Consider the following 24895-nt stretch of genomic DNA (forward strand, 5'->3'; position numbering starts at 1 on the left):
CAGCTAGGAAGGTTTTACCTACGGGGAGGCCTCACTTCTATGCCCCCGGATGCGGATCATCGCTGCCCGAGTCAGTGTTACAGAGGGAAAGCATGTGTGTTTGACTTGCAAAGAGAACATTCCCCTGGGAAGATGGTGGTGGCTCAGAAAACTCAGCAAGGATGCATGGGACCAAGAATCGGACTGGAAGACTCGGTAATGATACATAGTGCACCATCACAGGGACACGGGGAGGAGGGACAGTGTGTTGGGAAAAATGATGGGAATCCGAACAAGGAATTTATGTTGGCATGTGGGGATCAGAGAATATTTGCCCCGCAGGCATATTGATCGCCTTCGCCAGGCAGTGGCAAGATGAATGGGAAGGGGTGGAGTGGGATTCTAGCCTGCACGGGTGTGTGATCCCACACTCCCCACTCCCAATTAACACCACCGAACTAAGAGCACACATTAAGAAACCCCTACCCACAATCCCGCCAATACGCACAGTAATAGAAAGGTGTCCTACCACCATCAAGGGACCTGGGAACGGATTAGTATTGGTACCGACCAAAAAGGTGTTATATCAGGGGGTATATTATGCAGTAGCTTCAGTAATATTAAACTTACTGAGGTACACCTGCCTGCAGGGTGTCTGAAGGAAACAGAGCTGCTATACCAGGCCCTACTTAGAGACATGTTCAAGAAATTTTGAGTTAGACTTTGGAAATGTAGACAAAGCAGACCTATACACCCTAAACACTAGGGACACCATGTGCTCAGGGAGACCTAGAAGGGGAATTATAAATGACATTGTCACTACCTACAATACAGCATCCTCTGTAATAAATAGCCTAGATGACATAGAACTGCAAACACAGATAAACAATTTAAAGACCCAATTGAAAAAAATCCTGAAACAGGAGAATACCGTAGTAGGTTCAGAACTACACGAGGACCAGGCTATGACTGTCCATTTAAAAGAAATAGTGGCTGAGCTGGAAAAACATGCACAGACAGTGAATGCACTTATACGGGAGGATAGAAACGCTTCTGACCAGGCTGCACAGAACGAGGTGTGCGTATTATATGGGGCATGGTTGTTGGGCGAGGGCCGCAACAACCTGGAGGATTTAAAACAAGGTGTAGTCCCCTCTTGGATCAGGAACAAGCACCTCGCAGCCCTCCACCCGTACAGCAATTCACTAAGCCCGTGTCAGCTCCACCTAGCCTCTGAAGCCTACCCTGTCCTAGTAGACTGTGGGAAATCTAACCACATTATGGGGATAGTATCAAGGATGCCGGTCATGGGTGGGACAGCCTGACCTGCACCAGTATACCGGGTGGAGAACATTGGAGTTATTCAGGGAGGTGCACACAGTCGTTTCGCAGCAGTCCCATTCTATATCATAAAGTGGGAGCACGCTGTAACGGGTACTGACCTCTCCGGGTGCCGGAGCCAGGGTGCACACATAATACTGTGTCCCCAGTACTTAACTGCCCAAAGTCACAGTGTGGGTTTAAAACTGCTGGTGCACAGCTTATTAACTGCACCATGGAAGTAACAGCACAAGACCATGTCCCTCCACAGGTAGCATACATAGGGGAATGGGACATATTGTGTCACCACCAGTGCGCCCCACTACCAACATGGACACTTCTGGTGTCCAGTAAGTGACAGCAGTTTTTGCTTCAAACCTGAGGCATCAGTTCAATGGCCCAGGAACGGATTGTCCCCATTCCTGAACCCTCCACTGTCCACCTCACTGTGAAGGAAAACATTACAAACCTGCAGGATTATGTTGTACATTTTGGTTATGCAATTCCCCCTCTACCCGAACATCTTACTGCTCTGCTAAAAGCCGTAATTATCTCACAAAAACACTTCTATACTCTAGAACAGAAAACCATTGAGATACGGAAAAAGATTCTTGAGATCACCATTCCGCCTTGGTGAAACCTTTTCAGAAATAGAGGTCCCAGTCTTGATCCGAATCGCTTCCCACACTTCAGTTATTTGTCAACTCGCAAATATACTTTACTTATGGTGTCTCACTTGCCGAGTGAAACGCAGAGGCCGTCAGGTCAGGCACCAAAGGGTGCTATACGCTCCTTGACCGAACTTGGGAATCGCGCAGGGAGGGGTGACACCATAGTACCATGTTTAATTTGTGTTTGATTTTACCTGCTGTAAACCGCAACATCGCGAGTGTTGCAAGAGTGTTACTTAAATGTTTTGACTATGTACCTTTATTTTACTGAACTTAAAACGTGTTTTACTATGGACCTTTTATGCGATTTGAGAATGTGTTTTGACTATGTGCTTTGTTTTACTTTACTTGAAGTGGTGTATGACAGTATACCATAAATTTTACTCTGGAAACTGAGTAAAAGAGGGACATCATACCCCTCTACGCTATAACCAAATTATAATGACTGTATTCGCCTGTATATTGCATTGCATTTCAACGGGGTATGCAGGGTAATGTTTAGCTAGTATAAATGTAGGGAAGGTTGACCCTCGGGAGCAGGAATTTTGCTTACCTTGATTACACTCAAGGAGTGTAGAGTGTCAACAGGGGGGACTGCAGAGCGTAAAATTCACCAGAACCCCCTCTGTGTTTGGGCTCATTAGAAAGGAAATTTAATTTGGGACTATCTACTGAAATGTTTGGAACTCTAAAGTGCTTATGGAAGAAACTACGTACTTTAATAGAATTATGAACTTTTACAAGACAAATTCAAGCCTGTGAGTGGCACTAGGGAACAAAAGAAGCCCACTTGATTATTGGAACTGTCTGGGTGTGAGGACTGAGGTCACCTGTCTGGAAGAATGGAGTATTTGGAAATCTTCCTCCACAAGAGACATTACCATCACAGTATAACCCAGAAATAGCTCCCCATCAACATGGGTCTGGACAAACCATTTTCAGCATATACATCAAAAAGAGGCTCAATCCAGCCTGTATGTGAAAGACTAAAGCACAAAAGGACATTGCAATTACCAAACTAAAATTTCCATCAGGAAACAGTTTTCGAACATCAACCCACCCAAGACATATCAACTTTAATGAGCCCGACAAAATATTACAAAGAAGAACCAAGCCTGCCAAAATTATACAAAGGATTGTGAACAGATCGGGCGGCAAGATTAGAACACTGAAATCATATAACTGCCCCTGTTTTCAACAGAGGTTGGTGGGGGAGAGAGGTGGTTGCTACTACCTCATCAAGACAAGGAGAGAAACCAACGGGACAGTTGTAAACTAACTTCTCCAGCCTCGAAGTCCTGAAGGAAGGAAGAACATCACCATCTACTACCACTAACTATCAAAAGGATAGTCCCTGCCCTGGAGTCTACCCTAGCTAGAATTAGGTATTGGGAGGTGGGAGGTATAATTTTACTGCAACCCCCTTTGAATGTGTAGTGTATGGTACTTTATTAGAGTGATTATAAGTTTGACCTTGTACCTTTCCTTGTCTTTTCTTTATTAGTGATTGTAAGTTTGGCCGTGTATTTTCTTGCTAGAGTAATAAGCCTGTATTACTTTGACTGTAATAAAACCAAAGTTCTTTGCATCAAACCAGTGTCCTCTGCACTTTTGTCACACGCCCCAAATAAATCCAGAGTACAGAATCCAAGGGAAGGGGAGCGATTAGAAACTGCTCAAGTTGGTCAGAAGGGAACCTGATCCCCTCATAGAGACCACAACACACCCCAAACATCCCCCCCTTACAGATAAAGCAACTAATTTGGCCATCCAAAGCGAACGCGCTTTCCAATTCAAAAGCGATCCGATCCCCTGCTGCCTCTGCAGCAGACTTCAGCTACAGCCATTGTGCAAGGTGTTCATCCAAAGCAGAAATCACAGCAGAGGACCTGGGTTAGTAATAAGCCACCCGGCATGGATCGCGAGCCCAACTTTCACTGCTTTAAAATCACATTCAGCAAAGAGTCGTAACAGCCCTGCACGTGGGAAGGAGTGCTCTGCATGTGGTAAAATGTACCATTTTGTTAATGTCTGTTGCTCATCGCAGCATATTCAACATGTGGACAACCCAGATAGTGATGAACCCAGTATGGTTTACACTGTTAGTGACATTTCGCACATTGGTTTGGGCAAATTCAAGGACTGTGATGTAAACATTGATGGAACCCATCTACCTCCTCATTGAACTTGAAGCCAAAGTCTCCATATTGAGTGAGGCAGCGTACAAGACCCACATCACACACTCAACTGCAGCTCGCAACTTCCACTCTTCATGCATACTCAGACTGCAAAATTGAGGTACTTGGGGTCATATCTGTCTCGATATACTACAGGGACATAACATTGGAGAACTTTTCCTTTCAGATCATAAAGGGATGAAGCCTCATGGATGTTGACCTTTTTGACAAGCTTGGGTTCAAAGTTTATGACACAACTGGCACACCTGTGTACACGTCGGACTTTGACAAGCAGTGTCCCTCAATTTTCACAGGGTTTGGAGTGACAACAAAATTCTGCCATCGTCCCCGCGTTGACCCTTCCATCAAACTGATTATCTAGTGACTTCGCCGTCTTCCATTCACGGTTCGTGACCAAGTATCTGCAGAATTAACATGACTCGAATCTCAGGGAATCTTTGAGAGCATCGACTTCTTACCCTGGATCTCAAACTTAGTCTTTGCTTGGTGCAAAAATGGGGAGATCCGCCTATGCATCGACCTGAAAGAGGTCGACAAGGACATCATCCCGACAAGTGCCCTCTTCCTACCATCGACAAACTGTCTTCAGAATTCCATGGCTTAATAGTTTTTATGAAACTCAACATGCACCGCAGTTACCTGCAAATATCCCGAGTGGAGGACAGCAAACTGCTCACGGCATTCACGACGCATGATGGTCTGTATCAGTATCGACGCCTGCCCTACGGACTATCTTCTGCACCAAGTGCATTTCAGAAGATTGTCACTACTATGCTAGCAGGCATAGAGGGAGCTCTCAATCTGTTTGACAATATATTGTTCATGGATGGACAATGGAAGAACATGACCAGCGACTTCACACATTTATGGCTAGGCTTGCTACACATAACATTACATTTAATTCCGATAAGTATATATTCACTGCTGGAGACATAAGGTTTCTTTGCTACAGTCCAGCACAAGGTGTCAAGCCAATGCTGAACAACATTGACACAATCCAACGAATGCAGGAGACTATGAACAGCAAAGAAATTTCATCATTCCTCGGCAATTTCAGCTTCTATCTGAAGTTCGCCCCATCCTATGCGCACATTGCCGAATCACTTTGCAAGTTGCTGCGCAAGGACGTCCCTTGGGAACGGACAGATTCCCAGGCTCAGGTATTCACCACGCTCAGAGAAAATTACATCTCCTCCTATCCTCATTCACTTTGGTTCAAATGCCACTACATAAGTCACCACAGATGCATCAGGCACCGCCATAGGTGCTGTACTCTCACAATGGATTGACGGCCTGGATTGCCCAGTAGCCTTTGCCTCTTGCATGCTCTTGTCTGTGGAATGTAAATACTCTACAGGGGAATGAGAAGCACTCACTTGCATCTAACCATGTGAACACTGGCACATCTACTTCTATGGCAGGAAATTTACTCTCCATACGGATGGCCAAATGCTAACCACGCTACTTGCTACAACTGGATCTGGGCACAGACCACTACGAATCAGCCGATGGTAATATCACCATCAGTATAACTTGGAAGTACAGTACAATGCTGGCAGTCGCAACCCCGTAGCTGACATGCTCAGCCGTTCGACACCTGCTTTGGACTCTGGTGCTGACTTGTGCACTGATGACAACACAGGTCATGTTGATCATCACTTATTCCATCAGAAACCTGGTCTCCTGCAACAAATTCAAAACGAATCACAGTGTGATGCAATGCTCCAGCAGATGTGCCATTTCCTCCAGACTGAGTGGCCTAAGCAAATTCTGGAACTGCTGAAAACCTTCCACAGACTTCATGATGAATTTTACTTTTGGAATGATGGCTGTCTAGCTCATGGTGATGAAGTAACTTGGGAATTACTGCTCTAACAGCAAGTACTCTGATTGGCACACAATGGACACCCTGGCATTGTCTGCATGAAGCAGAGATGTTGCGATTCAGTATGGTGGCCTGGGATTGACACTCGTATTGACGAGTTTGTCTCACACTGCAAAGGCGAAAAGGCCACAAACATCCAACCAGCGCCAATGAAGCCTATTTCATGGCCACAAAGACCTAGGCAACAACTTCAATTCGATATCTTCGTCCAGTTGAAGCAGCTCCAAAACACCAGTAGTTCCTTGTTGTAGTACATGACCTGCATTCCAAATGGCCAGAAATCGCTACAAGTTCAGTGATCTCATCAATGATTGTCACTGTTGTGCAGCATATGTGCTTGAAGAGGGGCCTCCCAGAGGTCACAATCACTGAAAATGGACCACAGTTTGTGTCCGACCAGTTCACGGATTTCCTCACTTGTCATGCTATCGACCATCGCCTTACTGCTCAGTACAATCATCAAAGCAATGGAGGTGTTGAGCGATTTAACTGCATCATCAAAGAGGGTTTGAAAGCCAACCTCGTAACAGGCCAAAATTCGACAAAGCAGTTCAAACCATTCTCCGCACATACCATTCGACAAAGTAGTCGCTAACGGGGAAGACACCTACTGAGCTCATTGATTGGGCAGAATCGTCACAGGCTACTGGACATTACCAAACTCCCAGCCAAACCTAGCGTGAAGATAACTACACTCGCATCCCAGATTTTGGAATGTCAACGAAAAGCGAAATCGTACACTGACACAAAACGACCCGCTCAAAAGCCCCAACTGAAGAACAGAGATTGGGTCAGAGTAAAGCATCCAAACTGGAGTCATAAGCTCGCATCTTCACTTTCACCTCCAAAACAGATCCGGCAAAAGGTCAGCCTTCACACCTACGAGCTCAATGATGGAACTTGATGGAATGCTCATAGACTGATCCTAACTCACAGGCCAACAGACCAGCAGGATGGAAGAGAGGCACTGTTCTGTTTCCCAACCAAAAACCTCAGTCAAACACTGCAAGCTCCACGCCAGTCTTAGCATATGAGAACAGGATCTGGCTATGTCAAGGACTTTGTCTGTTCATAGACTGTGTTTACAGAAGTGGGGAAACATGTGTTCATACTCTGTTTGTTTCTTGCATGAACTCTCACAGGATAGGCATTAGGACCCTGCGGGAGCTATTCACAGTTGCTGTAAACATTCTGTTCATGCTGGTTTTTGGACACCATTTTGGGAGTTGCGATAAAGGGCAGAGTTAAGTTACTTTACTCCTACTTCAGTTAGTCTGTTTATTTACGGAAACAACACTCAGCAATTTGGACCAGTTATGGGCTGTGGGAAGGCAGTTGTCTTTAGGTAGAAAAATGGGAGTTGACTAACTTGAACCTGCAAGCCTCAAATCTATACAACCAGTAGTCCGACCCTGGTACATGTCCCCTCTAGTGTTCCTGTTTATATAATTACAACAACCTTGAAATAAAGCCTTTTTCAAATTAAGCATACATGAGTGAGCATTACCTGTTTCATTACTAATCTCCCCATCGGCACACGGCACACAGTCAAAGCAGCAAAGAGGTTCACCATTACGAGACGCTTTCCTCGTCCCAGGGGGGCAGCTTTCACTACACGCTGACCGAGGAGGCTATGTACAAGAACACAAGACAGAATAACCGTTGATGCGATCAACCCTCTTAACATGACAATGCCCCAAAAATGGGCAGGCAAGGTGAAATGATAAATTTAGCCTTGATTCTTTCTAACTGATAGTCAAAGAGGTTCCCTGTTTGCAAACACACTCCACCAATTTTACATCCTGCTCTCCTGAAAGATGGGATACGGTTCTAGAAACATGGCTTCCCTCTCATACCTCCTCAACTCCTCATTTGGGAGGGTGAGAAAGTTGGATATAATACCAGTGTCCTAAGCTTAAATAAAGGAGACTACAAAAGGTATGAAGGCAGAGTTCATTAAAGTGGACTGGGAAATAGATTAAAGTGTGCGACGGTTGATGAGCAATGGCAGACATTTAAGGAGATATTTCATAACTCTCAACAAAAATATTTCCCAATGAGAAGGAAAGACTGTAAAAGAAGGGATAACAATCAGTGGTGAAATAAGGAAATAAGGAATGGTATCAATTTGAAAACAAAGGCATACAATGTGGCCAGACAATTGGGAGGCCAGAGGATTGGGAAACATTTAAAAGCCAGCAAAGAAGGACTAAAAAATAATGAAAGGGAAGAGAAATTATGAAAGAAAACTAGCACAAAATATAAAAACAGATAGCAAGAGTTTCTGCAGGTACATAAAAGGAAAAGATTGGCTAAAGTAAATGTTGGCCCCTTAGAGGCTGAGACTGGGGAATTAATAATGGAACAGGGAAATAGCAGAGATGTTGAACAAATATTTTGTATTGGTCTCCATGGTAGAAGACACTAAAAACATCCCAATAATGGATAACCAAGGGGCAATAGAAGGGAGGAATTTAATACAATCACTATCACTAAAGTAGGAGGACTCGGTAACATAATGGGACTAAAGGCAGACAAGTCCCCTGGACCTGATGGCTTCCATCCTAGGGTCTTAAGGAGAAGTGCTGCAGAGATAATGGATGCATTGGTTGTAATCTACCAACATTCCCTCGATTCTGGGGAGGTCCCAGTGGATTGGAAAACCGCAAATGCAACACCCCCATTTAAAAAAAGGAGGCACTCAGAAAGCAAGAAACTATAGACCAGTTAGCCTAACATCTGTTGTCAGGAAAATGCTGGAGTTCATTATTAAGGAAACAATAGCAGGACATTTGGAAAAACATGATTCAATCAAGCGCAGTTAACATGGTTTTAGGGCTCAGTGCTGGGACCCCAGCTATTTACAATATACATTAATGATTTGGATGAGGGAATTGAGTGTAATATCTCCAAGTTTACAGATGACACTAAGCTGGGTGGCAGTGTGAGCTGTGAGGAGGACGCTAAAAGGCTGCAGGGTGACTTGGACAGGTTAGGTGAGTGGGCAAACGCATTGCAGATGCAGTATAATGTGGATAAATGTGAGGTTATCCACTTTTGTGGCAAAAACACGAAGGCAGAACATTATCTGAATGGTGGGAGATTAAAAAAAGGGAAGGTGCAATGAGAGCTGGATGTCATGGTACATCAATCACTGAAAGTTGGCATGCAGGTACAGCAGGCAGTGAAGGCGGCAAATGGTATGTTGGCCTTCATAGCTAGGGGATTTGCGTCTAGGAGCAGCGAAGTCTTACTGCAGTTGTACAGGGCCTTAGTGAGGCCTCACCTGGAATATTGTATTCAGTTTTGGTCTCCTAATCTGAGGAAGGACATTCTTGCTATTGAGGGAGTGCAGCGAAGGTTCACCAGACTGATTCCCAGGATGGCAGGGCTGACATATGAGGAGAGCCTGGATCGACTGAGCCTGTATTCACTGAAGTTTAGAAGGATGAGAGGGGATCTCATAGAAACGTATAAAATTCTGAACAGTTTAGATGCAGGAAGAATGGTCCCGATGTTGGGGAAGTCCAGAACCAGGGGACATAGTCCAAGGATAAGGGGTAAGCCATTTAGGACTGAGATGAGGAGAAACTTCTTCACTCAGAGTTGTTAACCTGTGGAATTCCCTACCGCAGAGAGTTGTTGAAGCCAGTTCATTGGATATATTGAAGAGGGAGTTAGATATGGCCCTTACGGCTGAAGAGATCAAGGGGTATGGAGAGAAAGCAGGAAAGGGGTACTGAGGTGAATGATCAGCCATGATCTTATTGAATGCTGGTGCAGGCTCGAAGGGCTGAATGGCCTACTCCTCCACCTATTTTCTAAGTTTCTATGAAAGAAAAATCATGTTTGGCAAATTTGCTGGAGTCCTTTGAGGATGTAATGACCAGGATGGATAAGGGATAACCAATGGATGTGGTGTATTTGGATTTCCAGAAGGCATTCAAAAAGCTGCCACATAAAAAGTTACTGCATGGGGTTGGGGGTAATACATGTGCATGGAAAGGGGATTGGCTAACTAACAGAAAACAGAGAGTCAGGATAAATGGGTAATTTTCCAGTTAGCAAATGATAACTAGTGGGGTGCCACAGGGATCGATGCTGGGGCATCAACTATTTACAATCTACAGTATTGACTTGGCTTAACGGACTGAGTGTAATGTAGTCTAGTTTGCTGATGATACAAAGATGGGTGGGAAAGCAAATTGTGAGGAGGACAAAAAAAAAAAATCAGCAAAGGGATCTAGACTGGCTAAGTGAGTGAGCAAAAATTTGGCAGATAGAGTTTAATGTGGGAAAATGTGAGGTTATCCACTTTGGCAGAAAAAATAGAAAAGTTATAATTTAAATGAAGAAAAATTGCTAAGTGCTGCAGTACAGAAGGACAGGGGTGTCCTTGTGCATGAAACACAAAAAGTTAATATGCAAGTAATGAGGAAGGCAAATGGAATGTTGGCCTTTATTGCAAGGGGGATAGAGTATAAAAGCAGAGAAGTCCTGCTACAACTGTACAGGGTATTGGTGAGGCCACACCTAGAGTGCTCTGTCCAATTTTAGTCTCCATATTTAAGGAAGGATATACTTGCATTCTGTTCAGAGAAGGTTCACTAGGTTGATTGTGGCGATGAGGGAGTTGACTTCTGAAGATAGGTTGAGCCTATACTTATTGGGGGTCAGAAGAACAAGAGGTGATCTTATCGAAACTTATAAGATAATGAGGGGGCTCGACAAGGTGGATGCAGAGAGAATATTTTCACTCATAGTGGAAACTAAAACTAGGGGGCATAGTATCAGAATAAGGGGCCGCCCATTTAAAACTGAGATGAGGAGCAATTTCTTCTCTCAGAGGGTTGTAAATCTGTGGAATTCTCTGCCCCAGAGAACGGTGGACACTGGGTCATTGAATATATTTATAGGGCAGATGGACAGATTTTTGAGCGATAAGGGAATAAAGGGTTATGGGAGCAGGCAGGGAAGTGGAGCCGAGTCCATGATCAGATCAGCCATGTACTTATTAAATGGCGGAGCAGGCTCGAGGGGCCAAATGGCCTACTCCTACTCCTATTTCTTATGTTCTTACATGTGCTTTCCAGCAGGAAATCATTTACTAGAAACACCACATAGTCTGATGGTGCAGGTGTATCCAGCAGTAATAAAACTAAGCAATGTAGCAGATGTCGCTTTATAAACCATTTGGCGCGTTGTGATTAATTAAGTATTGAGCACATTGTAGCTAACTGTTGGCCACGTTGTAACCAATTAACCATTGAGCACATAGATATATTAACTATTTAAACACATAGTGACCAAGTAACCATTCAGCACTTCATGATCAATCAACGATTGGATGCATTATGATTCTTTTAGATTTTAGTCAAAAGGTTTCTGCTGCCCTCATCATACCTGAGCTTTGCCACCAGTCCAAACAATGGAATGTTCCTCCAGAGAAAGTTCCTGTCCTGGGGAAGCGAAAGCATCAAAATGACCGACCTGGACATACTCAACATTTCCACTGGCACCTCTCTGACAATTAATCATGTCATACGATGCAATTGCATCTCCATTTTCATCAAATCCTACTTCTCCTCCAAACTGGTCGGTGAATCTGACTTCCTTCAGATAATACAGGAGCTGAATGGGTAGAACAGGATAGTTTGTCAGTAATGCAGAAAAAAACATTTCAATGCTTATAACTCCATACTTTATATTTCCATTATTCTTCTTTCATCATCACTCTCTAATTTCTTTCTTCCACACCAGACCAAGCCATGTTTAACATTCATTCTGGGGACATGGGAGTCACTGGCATAGTCAGCATTTATTGCCTATCTCAAGTTATCATGAGAAGGTTGTGGTGGGTGTGCTTCTTGAACATTGGGCAGCAGATTGATACAACATAATGGCTGTCTAGGTTACATCAGAATGCAGTTAAGAAGCAAACATGTTGGTGAGACCAGTGTCACATATAGTCCTGACCAGGTAAAGATGGCAGATTTCCTTCCCTAAACAATACTCCTGAATCCATTGGGTTTTTGCAAAAATGCAACAGCCTCATGGTCACTTTTACTGATACCAGCTTTTTAATTGTAGATTTTTGAAACTGGATTCAAATTTTCATCTGCCCTGGTGGGATTTGGCCTAATTTTCTCTGAATTATTCACCCAGGTCTCTTGCTTACTAATTCAATATCACCACTACACTACTGTACACATGAAAGCTATGAAGTAGATTAAAACCTCCTGAACTGTTGATGTTATTGGCACTTCAAGAGCAATCACACCTTCCTTCCCTCGATCTTCGCTGCCTCCTACAATCTAATGGCTTTTAAAACCCAAGTGGATGTCCACTATCTACTCCCTCTTGATAAGATAATTGTGGATGAGGGAGGCCATTCAGCCCATCTTAATTCAGTCATGAGAGAGGTTCCAATGCCCCTGACCCCCATATAATATGCAATTTATTTCTTAAATGATTCCAGGGTCTTTGCCTTACTATCTCCTTGCTGCAAATATATTCCATACATTGGTCACTCCTTGTGTGAAGAAAGACTGTGATAGCTATCCTAAAATTACCTCTAACTTGTGTGTTTCTTATTTCTAAATCTACAGTTTAATTTAAGGTAATATTCCAGGTTAACTGTTTCCATATTCTTAAACATATACATCTCTATACGATCGGTTCTCTGATGCCTCATTTCCAGGATGAAAAGCGCAATTCTCTCCAATGTTTCATCATAGCTCAGGCCCCGACAGTGAGGATCATCCAGTGCCTTTTCTCTGCACTGTCTCCAGTGCTTGAATACATAAGAAATAGGAGCAGGAGTAGGCCATTTGTAGGTTGCTTAACTGCTCTCTGATACAACCCAATGGCTTTCTAGGCTGCATCAAATTGCTTCAATGATTGAAGAAGGTGGCCCACCTTCACCTTTTCAGAATAACTGGAGATGGGCAATAAATGCCAGCCATGCCAGTGAGGCTGACATATTCAGAATGAATTTTAAACATGTCTTGGTCAGGAGTGGAAGATAGAGATCAGAGAGTAATGTTGAATGTCTTCCCTTTTATGGTGACAAGAACTGGACCCACTACACGAGCTGCAGACTCACCAGAGCCCTGTACATTTTGAACATTACCTCTTCTGACTTGGATTCTACTGTTTAGCTCTGTGTAGTTCATCATTCTCTTGGCTTTGTTAATTCCTGCTCTGTATTTAGGAACAGGAGAAGGCCATTCAGCCCCTCAAGCCCGTTCCACAAATCAATTCAATCAGGGCTGATCAGTAGCTTAACTCCATTTACCCACCTTTAATCCATACACCTTTATACCCTTATCGAAAAAAAATCTATTGACTTCAGTCTTGAAAATATTAGTTGACCCTCAACATCCACAGAAGGAATATCAGATGTCCACTATCCTTTCTGTGAAAAAATGCTTCCTGATTTCACTCCTAAATGGCACACACTAATTTTTAAGATTGTGCCCCCTTGGCATTATTTAAAGGGGCTGCTCCTCAATTTCTGGTTGCACTTCAGTCCCACACTCCTGATCTTTGGGCACCCTGTGCGGAGGGGAGCGGGTAGGTCCGAGGGCCTCCTCGTAGGACTGCTCCTGGGAACGGCCAAGGGTGCCATCAGCCGGTCCAGGCAGCAGGCGGTCGAGGGGGTCATTCAGCCCGACTGCCTGCCTCTCTTCCGTGCCTACATCCGGGCCAGGGTGTCCCTAGAGATGGAGCACGCAGTGTCCACCGGTACGCTTGCGGCCTTCCACGAGAGGTGGGCGCCGGAGGGACTGGAGTACATCATCACCTCCAGCAACCAAATTTTAATTTGATTTTATGTTTTAAAGTTTAATTTGTTTTAATTTCCGGGTTTTTTTTAGTGCCCCCTCCCCTTTTATAGGGGGCACTTGTAAAATATGGAACTTTAATGCCCTAAAAAACACCAAAAAAAACCCTACAAAAATACAAAAAAAAACTAAAAAAAAAGAGGGCTGTTATAAGTGTCTGGAGTGTCCTCCAGATCGGGGGGCACTCGATCTAATGTTATTTTGTACTCCCACAAAAAGAGTTGTGCCCCCTTGGGCTGGATTCCACCCCCTCCCCTTCTAACCTATTTTTCCTAAGTTGTTGGTTTCCTACACTTTGGGCCTTGGCCATTCAGCTCGCTTTGTCAATAAAAGGAAATTAGTTTGACAAGGCCAGCCACTGAGAGGTTTAATGGGAGGACACACCTGACCATCCAATCATGTGATCTTTAAAATGTTACGACTTAACCTTTATTCTAACACGTCAGAGCTGCGATGATCTCAACTCGTGGATCTGTGAATCGCACCGTCCATTTCTGCAAGCAACGATTGGATCTAATTTGGTCAACATCACCTGTGGAGACCTGCTGATCCCCCAATTAAACAGATTGTTTTAGCAACTTGCTCAGTTTCACCACAGGTTGCGCCAATCTATCACCAAAGTGTTGACCAGACAACACCGCCAGAGCTTCGCGGTATTTAACATCAGCAAAAGGAGGGAAACTCCCGTTTAACGAACGTGCTTGGCTTTATTTGAAAGATTTCAGCCCATCTCAGTTACTTCAGTTATCTGGATAGATTGGATTTGTTCCCCTTAGAGCAGAGAGGTTAAGGGGAGATTTGATAGATTAAATGAGGAGAAACTGTCTTTGCTGACAGGAGGTTCGATAACCAGAGGACACATAGTTAAGATAATTGGCAAAAGAATCGAGGCTACATAAGGAGAATGTCCTTTACACGGCGTGTTATGATGATCAGGAACGCGCTCCCTGAAAGGGTGGTGGAAGCAGATTCAGTAGTAACTTTCAAAAGGGAATTGGATAAATACTTGAAAGGGAGAAAGTTGCAGTGAAAGAGCAGGCAAGTGAAATTAATTGGATAGCTCCATCAAAGAGCCTGCACAGGCACAATGGCCTCCTACTGTACTCTATGATTTTCAGAGTTCCCATAATAAAAATAGCTTTTTCGATATATTTTACATAAATGCTCACCTGCCATGGTTCAAAGTTGTGTATACTTGCACAGCTATTGTTCTCAAAAGGTCCTTTACCACTCTCGCATAAGCTTAAGCGCCGCAGTGCGTGAGCAATGGCATACACGCCTTTATACACGTTGTACGAGACTCTCAGTTGTGACGTATCAGAATATATGGTATTAATTTCTTCCAGACTCTCTGATCCTGTGCATAAACGGGCTCTGAAAGTTGCTAATTCGGTGATATTTTCCGGCAGTTTAAACTTGCAGTCAAACAGCTCCTCCCAAAACACATTCGCATAGTTGTTGCTCTGGTGTGGGGAGGGTTTCACTCGGAGAAGGAATTCCCGTAGCCCAGGGATTTCCGCTCTGCGAAATGAAAAGCCAATGGCTCCTTCCAGATATGGTAGGAACTGGTCAGTAAAAAGCACAGCTCCAGTGACCCAGGCTTCGCTAGCCAGCCACTGAATGCCAGTGACATTCTGTCGAGCGATCTCTTCTATCAACTGAAGCATTTCCCTCTCTGGAGTGAAAACGATTATGACCTTGGCTGTTGATCTTTTTATAACGTTCACCATTTGAGATATCTTCTCCGCGTTGTAAATCTTGGGCAGAATGTATGAGAAAGCGATACAAGTGCCGAAGTCAGTGACCTGTTGAATGAATTGTTGAATCCCAAATCTCCCGTAGTCGTCATCATTCCCAAAGGCTCCAATCCAAGTCCAGCCAAAGTGTTTCACAAGTTGCGCCAAAGCCTTGGTCTGAAAGTAATCACTGGGTGCTGTTCGGAAAAATGTTGGATATTTACTCTTGTCGCTCAAACACGTACAAGTCGAGAAGTAACTGATCTGGAAGAAAGCAAATAGTGTGATTTTTTTTTTGTTATTGAGACGCCACAGTGAATAGCCAGGCCCATAATACCAGACGCATAGTCCCAAACACACAGACCATCACCCGTAGTCCCAGAGTCCTAGTTCCACAGCCCAGGACGGTGGCCAATCGTGCAGAGCCCAGCCAGGCCCATGGAGCGGAATTGAGGCTCATAATACAGGACGGATCAATAGTCAAGGGAAATACATTGGGGAGAGATATAAACTAGACTGCCAATTCACCAACACCCGCTTTACACTACTGCACAAAGTCAAAATCTAGAATCTTAGAATTTCCGTTTACTCTATTCTGTCCCTCCCCTTTCATATTGTTAAACACCTCTATCAAATAAAACTCTTTTCTAATGAAAGCAGCTAGTTTTCTCTATCATTATACAACCCTAGCCTACTACTTGCCACACATAGTTCACCTTGCGTCCTCATCCCCAGCAGTATGGAAACTCCCCCTCCTTCTGCAACATTTCATCATCTCAGGCTAGAAACTCTTTTGAGTTTACCTGCGAAAACATAAAACATTAAACGGTGCCACCCGACCTGGGTAACACTCCAGACATTTACAAGGCCCTTTTTTTTTCCCCCCTTTTTTTTTCATCTCAGGCTAGAACTTGATTCCCATTCAGACATGTGCCACGTTCCCTTTTGCTAGTTATTCATGTGCTGATATCAGATGAGACAGGACCAGGCTTGACTGTGATGCCTACCAGAGTCAAATAGTCTAACCCGCAGTAGCAAAGCTCGCAGTTAAACAACGATCACTTGGGTGATACATTGGAAAGTCGCCAATGTCTTTGGAACCATGCCCAATTCTGTCCTCTGGCACATCCACGATTTCCTTCGCCCTGCCATTAGTGGCTGTGTCTACAGCTACTCAGGAACTCCCTCCCTAAACTTTTCCGCCTCTCTTTCTTCATTTAACACGCTCTTTAAAACCGTAAGACCAAGCTTTTTGTCCCCTGTCCTAACTCGGTGTCAAATGATATCTGATAACGCTCCTGTGAAGCGCCGTGGGGAGTTTCACTCGTTTAGAAGATGTTGTTGTTGCCCCACCAAGGAGTCAAAACTTATTGTAGGACAGGAGAGAAAACTGGCACCACAATAAAAAGTTAAAGGAGTCAGAGTTGAAAAGTGGTGAAAGCTTACAATGGGAATCTGGAACGGTCCTGTTGTGCTTGCCACGATACTGGACTGAAGAGACCCGGCTTCACCGATTATTGCTGGAACAGACACTCTCCCACTGCATGTGCTGTTAGTGATGTCCTCCTCACCGCCACTGAGAAATGTCATAGCTGCTCTCAGAGCGTAGATATCGCAAGTGTCGTATACCTTGTAGCCCAGAGTAACATTGGGCAAAATCCTCGGCTCCTTGTTTATTTCTTCAATGGTAAAGATCATCGTCTGCAACCAGCGAAAGGCTCTGAAATCAAATCTGTCCGGCACACATTAATCCCAGTAACACAGTCACAGATATTCCTTCATTGATGTTTAACCACTTGTTGTTTGATTAATGTTTTGAAAGCAGAAATTGCCAATATTTTAAAGCCAGGAGCTAATGCAATATTTTATATTTGAGAATGCCTTAAATACAACAGAATGATGTGAGTGAATTGGTATTGGCTGTGGCAACCTCGCTCGATGGGGCAACCGGGCGATTGATTAATCATTAATCGGAAAACGGAACGTGCAGCAAATCAGCCCTCCGGCCTCACGCCGGATCTGCAGCGAGCGACTATCCCCCTCCCCTTTCATAGGAGGCACTTGTAAAATTTATGATTTTAAAGCCCCCAAAAAAACACCAAAAAAACTACCAAAAAATACAAAAAAAACACAAAAAAGGGCCTGAAGAATGTTTGGAGTGTCCCCCAGATCGGGAGGGGCACTTGATTTAATGTTTATGTTTGCCCCAAAAAGTGTTGCAGCGAGCGGATTAGCGTCAAAAGCAGCGACTCCTCAAAAGTTCCCCAATCTGTTTCTCTTTGAGTCAACTGTAGGATGATTTCAGGTACATCTCACCGGGAGTTACATATTTGAAGCAAAGGTTTGTTCGGAACCTTCAATCTAACCAGTAAAATGACCAGCCTGGCTCTGTGAATTTGCCTGCATGACATTCTCGGGATGTGGGCGTCACTTATTGGGCTGCCAATTGCTGGTCGCCCTGAGTTTGCTGCAACTGACTGGTTTGCGAGGCCACTTCAGAGGTATTGAGCTGGATAGAGGAAATCAACCCAACCAAATACCTCCAAATACTCCGGGGTTTCGGGACAAACTTGAAGGGTAGGTACAAGACTGAAAGAATAAGCATGTCTCTGCACAAGGCTGATCTGATCATGGACTCAGCTCCACTTCCCAGCCTGCTCCCAATAACCCTTTACTCCCTTATTGCTCAAAAATCTGTCTGTCTCAGCTTTAAATATATTCAATGACCCAGCCTCCACAGCTCTGTGGGGCAGAGAATTCAATAGATTTACAACCCTCAGAGAACAAATTTCTCCTCATCTCAGTTTTAAATGGGTGACCCCTTATTCTAAGACTATGTCCCCTAGTTTTAGTTTCCCCTATGAGTGAAAATATCCTCTCTGCATCCACCTTGTCTAGCCCCCTCATTATCTTATAAGTTTCAATAAGGTCATCTCATTCTTCTGAACTCCAATGTGTATGGGCCCAACTTATTCAACCTATCCTCATAAGTCACCCCCCTCATCTCTGGAATCAACCTAGTGAATCTTCTCTGAACAGCCTCCAATGCAAGTATATCCTTCGTTAAATATGGAGACCAAAACTGTAGGCAGTACTTCAGGTGTGGCCTCATCAATATCCTGTACATTTGTAGCAGCACTTCTCTGATTTTATACTCTATCCCCATTGCAATAAAGGCCAACATTCCATTTGCCTTCCTGATTACTTGCTGTACCTGCATAATAACTTTTTGTGTTTCATGCACAAGGACCCCCAGGTCTCTCTGTACTGCAGCACTTTGCAATTTTTCTCCATTTAAATTAGAATTTGCTTTTCTATTATTTCTGCCAGGCATAACCTCACATTTTCCCACATTATACTCCATCTGTCAAATTTTTGCCCACTCACTCAGCCTGTCCATATCTATTTGCAGACTCTTTGTGTACCCCTCACAATTTGCTTTCCCACCTATCTTTGTATCATCAGCAAACTTCGCTACGTTACATCCGGTCCTTTCATCCAGTCATTAATATAAATTGTAAATAATTGAGGACCTAGCACGAACCCCTGCGGCACCCCACTAGTCACTGTTTGCCAAATAGAAAATGACCCATTTATCCTGACTCTCTGTTTTCTGTTAGTTAGCCAATCCTCTATCCATGCTAATATATTACCCCCAACCCCGTGAGTTTTTATCTTGTGCAGTAACCTCTTATGTGGCACATTATCGAATGCCTTCTGGACATCCAAATGCACCACATCCACTGGTTCCCCCTTATATGTCCTGCTCATTACATCCTCAACGAACTTCAACAAATTTGTCAAACATGATTTCCCTTTCATAAAACCATGCTAACTCTGCTTGTTTGAACGATGCTTTTCCAAATGTCCTGCTTCTGCTTCCTTAATAATGGACTGCAGCAATTTCCCAACGACGGATTTCAGGCTAACTGATCTATAATTTCCTGCTTTTTTTCTGCCTCCTATTATAAATAGGGGCATTACATTTGCGGTTTTCCAATCTGCTGGGACCGCCCCAGAATCCAGTGAATTTTGGTAGATTACAACCAATGTATCCACTATCCCTGCGGCCACTTCTCTTAAGACCCGACGATGTAAGCCATCAAGTCCAGGGGACTTGTCTGCCTTTAGTCCCATTATTTTACCTAGTACTTCTTAGTGATAGTGATAGTATTACTTTCCTCTCTCCCTATAGCCCCTTGATTATCCACTATTGGGATGTTTTTAGTCTCTTCTACCATGAAGACTGATACAAAATATTTGTTCAATGTCTCTGACATTTCCCTGTTCTCCATTATTAATTCCCCAGTCTCATCCTGCAGGGAACCAACATTTACTTTAGCCACTCGTTTCCTTTTTATGTACCTGCAGATACTCTTACTATCTGTTTTTTATATTTCGTGCTAGTTTACTTTCATAATCTATCTTCCCTTTCTTAATCATTTTTTTTAGTCATTCTCTGCTGACTTTTAAAATGTTCCAATCCTCTGGCCTCTCACTAGTCTTGGCCACATTGTATGCCTTTGTTTTCAATTTGATACCCACCCTTATTTCCTTAGTTAGCCACGGATGGTTATCTCTTCCCTTATAGTCTTTCCTTCTCATTGGGATATATTTCTGTTGCGAGTTATGAAATAACTCCTTAAATGTCTGCCACTGCTCATCAACCATCCCACACTTTAGTCTATTTTCCCAGTCTACTTTAGCCAACTTTGTAGTCCCCTTTATTTAAGCTAAGGACACTGGTTTGAGAACCAATTTTCTCTCCCTCCAGCTGAATTTGAAAGTTAACCATGTTATGGTCACTCATTCCTAGCGGAACTTTTACTGTGAGATCATTTATTAATCCTGTCTCATTACACAGTACTTTTTTTTTTGGTTCATTCTTGTCAGATCAACTCCAGTGCCAAAGATCACTTTGCGCTACTACACTTGATCTTAGCCAAAAGGCCAAGAGGGGAAGCTGCACCGTTCCTGGAAACACTGCAATACCAGGTCGATGCGTGGAGTGGACGGAGCAAGCCCCTGTTCCATCTCAGTACTTTTTTTTTATTCGTTGCCAATCTTTCCAATTTTTTGTCAGATCACAAACGCCAGAGGTCACCTTGCACACATCAAGGATCACCCTGCGCCAATGCTCTTAGCCAAAAGGCCGAGAGCCCAAGCACCATTCCTAGAAGTACTGCAATACCAGGTTCGTGCCATGGAGGTGGATGGGTCAGGCCCCCCACACACCTCCGTGGAGGTGGATGGGTCAGGTCAAGCCACCCCACCCACCTCCTATTTCCAAAAAGCATAGGAGAATCACCTTCCTGATCCAGGGAGAACCACGTAGGGGTCATGGTTACTCCCCTGTCAGGTCAGTTACGCATGATCTTGGCCAAAAGGCCGAGAAGCGATCTGTTCCATCTCAGTACTTGATCCAAGATAGCCTGCTCACTGGTTGGTTCCGCAACATACTGTTCAAGGAAGCTATCCCGCAAGCACTCTATGAACTCCTCCTCAAGGCTACCCTGGCCAATTTTCTTTGTCCAATCAATATGAAGGTTAAAATCACCCATGATTATTGCTGTTCCTTTTTTACATTCCTCCATTATTTCTTGCTAGGGGGCCTATAGACTGCACCCACCAGCGACTTTTCCCCTTTATTATTACTTATCTCCAACCAAACTGATTCAACATCTTGATCCTCTGAGCCAATATCGTTTCTCACTAATGCACTGATCTCATCCTTTATTAACAGTGCTACCCCGCCTCCTTTTCCTTTCTGTCTAGCCTTCCAAATTGTCTAATACCCCTGAATATTTAGTTCCTAGTCCTGGTCATCTTGCAACCATGCCTCTGTCCTGGCTATTAGATGATACTCATTTGTATCTAGTTGATCCATCAATTCTTCTGTTTTGTTATGAATGCTATGTGTATTTAGAAAAAGAGCTTTAAAATTTGTGTTTTTTTCGTCTTCTTTCCTGCTTGTTTCCTCTGTTCATCAAACTCACTTTCTACCTTTTTGCTTTCTAATTCTAGCTTAACTCCCCTCCCTACTGAATCTATTCTCAGATTCCCATACCCCTGCCAAACTTGTTTCAACCCTCCCCAACAGCACTAGCAAACCCCCCAGCGAGGATATTGGTCCTGGCTCTGTTGAAGTGCAACCCGTCCGGCTTGTACAGGTCCCAACTCCCTCAGAAGCGGTCCCAATTCCTCAAGAAACAAAAACCCTCCCTCCAGCACCATCTCTCCAGCCAAGCATTCATCTGCTCTATCGTTCTATTTCTGTACTCATTAGCTCATGGCACCAGGAGTAATCCGGAGATTACTACCTATGAGGTCCTGCTTTTTAATCTCTCTCTTAGCACCCTAAACACTGCCTGCAGGACCTCGTCCCTCTTTTTACCTATGCCATTGGGAAGATGTAAGGGAAGATCATGTTTGACTAACCTGATTAAATTATTCGAGGAGGGAACCAGGTGGGTCGATGAGGGCAGTGTGTACCATGTAGTGTATATGGACTTTAGCAAAGCTTTTGATAAGGTCCCACATGGTAGTGTGGTCACGAAGATTAGAGCCCATGGCATCCAGGGGAAAGTAGCAAGTTGGATCCAAAATTGGCTTCGAGGTAGGAGTAAAGTGTAATGGTTGATGGATGTTTTTGTGAATGAAAGATATTTCCAGTGGGGTTCCGCAGGACTCAGTACTGGGTCCCTTGCTTTTTGTGGTATACATCAATGATCTAGATTTGAATATAGCGAGTATGATTAAGAAGTTTGCAGATGACACTAAAATTGGCTGTGTGGTTGATAATGAAGAGGAAAGCCATGGACTGCAGGAGGATATCGATCTACTGGTCAGGTGGGCAGAGCAGTGGCAAATGGAATTTAATTTGGGGAAGTATGAGGAAATGTACTTGGGGAGGGCTAATAAGAAAAGGGTATATACATTAAACAGTAGGCCGCTTAGAAGTGTAGATGAACAAAGGGACCGTGGAGTGCTTGTCTAGAAAGTAGCAGGCCAGGTGGAAAAGGTGGTTAAGAAGGCATACGGAATGCTTGCCTTTATTGGCCAACACATAGAATACAAGAGCAGGGAGGTTATGCTTAAATTGTATAATACTCTGGTTAGGCCACAGCTGGAATACTGCGTGCAGTTCTCAACACCCTATTATAGGAAGGTCGTGATTGCACTCGAGAGGGTGCAGAGGAGATTTAACGGATGCTACCTGAAATGGAGAATCTTGGCTACGAGGAAAGATTGGATAGGCTGAGTTTGTTCTCATTGGAACAGAGGAGTCTTTGAGGTGTATAAAATTTTGAGGGGCCTGGATATAATGGATAGCGAGGGCCTATTTCCCCTGGTGGAGGAGTCAATTATGAGGGAGCATAGTTTTAAGGTGGTTGGTGGCAGGTTCAAAGGGGATTTGAAGGAAAGTTTCTTCATGCAGAGGATTGTGGGAGTCTGACACTCACTGCTTGGATGTGTGGTGGATGCAGAAACCCTCACCATTTGTAAAAGATGCTTGGATGGGCACCTGAAATGCCGTAACCTGCAGGGTTATGGACCTCGAGCTGATAAGTGGAATTAGACTGGATAACCTCTTGTTGACTGGCACAGATATAATGGAAAATACTTCTGGGAATCGAATACAGCCAGGGTGATCTCCTGGATTAGTTTTGATCACCTGGATGGAGAGGAATTTTCCCAGTCTTTTTTCCCCAATTGGTCTGGGTTTTTATCGGATTTTTTGCCTCTATCAGGAGATCGCATGGCTCCGGTTGAGGTGGAGTGTAGAATTTTGCAGTGCAAGGGGTGTCACAGTTGTGTGGGGCAGACTGGTTGGGCCGGATGCTCTTTACCTTTCCGTCATTGTTCATTGTTCATAGGTTTATATGTAACCTTCAGGGCTGCTGACCGAGGATCGGATGGCTCTTTGTCGGCCGGTGCTCACACGATGGGCCAAAATGGCTTCTTTCTGCACTGTAGATTTCTATGTTTCTATTATACTCCATCTGCCAAATTGTTGCCCACTCACTTAGCCTGTCTATATCCATTTGCAGATTTTTTTGTGTCCTCACAATTTGCTTTCCCACCCATCTTTGTAACATCAGCAAACTTCGCTACATTACACTCTGTTCCTCTGTTCCTTCATCGAAGTCATTAATATAGATTGTAAATAGTTGAGGACCCAGCACTGATCCCTGCAGCACCCCACTAATTACTGTTTGTCAACCGGAAAATGACCCATTTATCCTGACTCACTGTTTTCTGTTAGTTAGCCAATCCTCTATTCATGCTAATAAATTACTCCCAACCCCGTGATCTTTTATCTTGTGCAGTAACCTTTTATGTGGCACCTTATCAACTGCCTTCTGGAAATTGAAATACACCACATCCACTGATTGCCCCTTATCCACCCTTCTTGTTACATCCTCAAAGGACGCCAGCAAATTTGTCAAACAGGATTTCCCTTTCATAAAACCATGCTCACTTTGCTTGATTGAATTATGCTTTTCCAAATGGCCCGCTACTGCTTCCTTAATAATGGACTCCAGCATTTCCTAACGACAGATGTTAGGCTAACTGATCTGCAGTTTCCTGCTTTTTTGTCTGCCTCTGTTTTAAATAGGGTCTTTGCCTTTTACCAATTACTTTAAATCTATGCTCCTGGTTATTGACCTCTCTGCTAACGGAACTAGGTCCTTACTATCCATTCTATCTAGGCCTTTCATAATCTTATACATTTCAATCAAGTCTCCCCTCAGCCTCCTCTGTTGCAAACAAAACAGACCCAGCCTATCCAATCTTTCTCTGTAGCTACAAATTCTCAAGTTCTGGCAACATACTTGTAACTCTCCTCTGTACCCTCTCTAGTGCAATTACATCTTTCTTGTTATTTGGTGACCAGAACTGCACGCAATACTCCAGCTGTGGACTAACTGGTGTTTTATACAGTTCAAGCATAACCTCCCTGCTCTTATATTCTACATTTCAGTTAATAAAGGAAAGTATCCTATATATGTAATCGTGCGGGGTTTAAAATCAGTATTCGCCCATCCTGTTCCTGCGAGGTGCGTTAGATTAAAATCTTCACTTCAGAGACAGAGATTCCCACGGCCGCCCTCACAGACCCTAGAGCAAATCACCCACTGTTGGCTTGGTTGGTGCATTGTGCAGGGAGATAAAGCAAGGAGAAAAAACCTTCAAGAAAGTTGGAGGGTGTAAAATTAAATCTTACGCCAGGTGCAAAATGTGTGGCAGTGGATTGATC

At 43.8% G+C, this 24895-nt stretch overlaps 1 protein-coding gene and 2 pseudogenes across 1 annotated transcript in view; all 3 read right to left on the reverse strand.

The window, feature by feature from the left end:
* Window positions 1–17331, reverse strand: part of LOC139265456 (extracellular calcium-sensing receptor-like) — a 28481-nt gene extending 11150 nt beyond the window's left edge. The window contains exons 1-4 of the mRNA XM_070882464.1: window positions 17080–17331; window positions 15067–15897; window positions 11457–11684; window positions 7561–7684 (exon numbers count right to left, since the gene is read on the reverse strand). Coding sequence (XP_070738565.1) covers window positions 7561–7684; window positions 11457–11684; window positions 15067–15897; window positions 17080–17331 — 1435 coding nt within the window. The remainder of the gene's footprint in view (window positions 1–7560; window positions 7685–11456; window positions 11685–15066; window positions 15898–17079) is intronic.
* Window positions 17332–20591: 3260 nt separating this feature from the next.
* Window positions 20592–20797, reverse strand: LOC139266420 (U2 spliceosomal RNA; annotated as a pseudogene).
* A 34-nt stretch (window positions 20798–20831) lies between these two features.
* LOC139266460 (U2 spliceosomal RNA) lies at window positions 20832–21033 on the reverse strand (annotated as a pseudogene).
* Window positions 21034–24895: the final 3862 nt, after the last annotated feature.

The sequence above is a fragment of the Pristiophorus japonicus genome, chromosome 6 (genome assembly GCF_044704955.1).
Source record: "Pristiophorus japonicus isolate sPriJap1 chromosome 6, sPriJap1.hap1, whole genome shotgun sequence".
Taxonomy (NCBI): Eukaryota; Metazoa; Chordata; class Chondrichthyes; family Pristiophoridae; genus Pristiophorus; species Pristiophorus japonicus.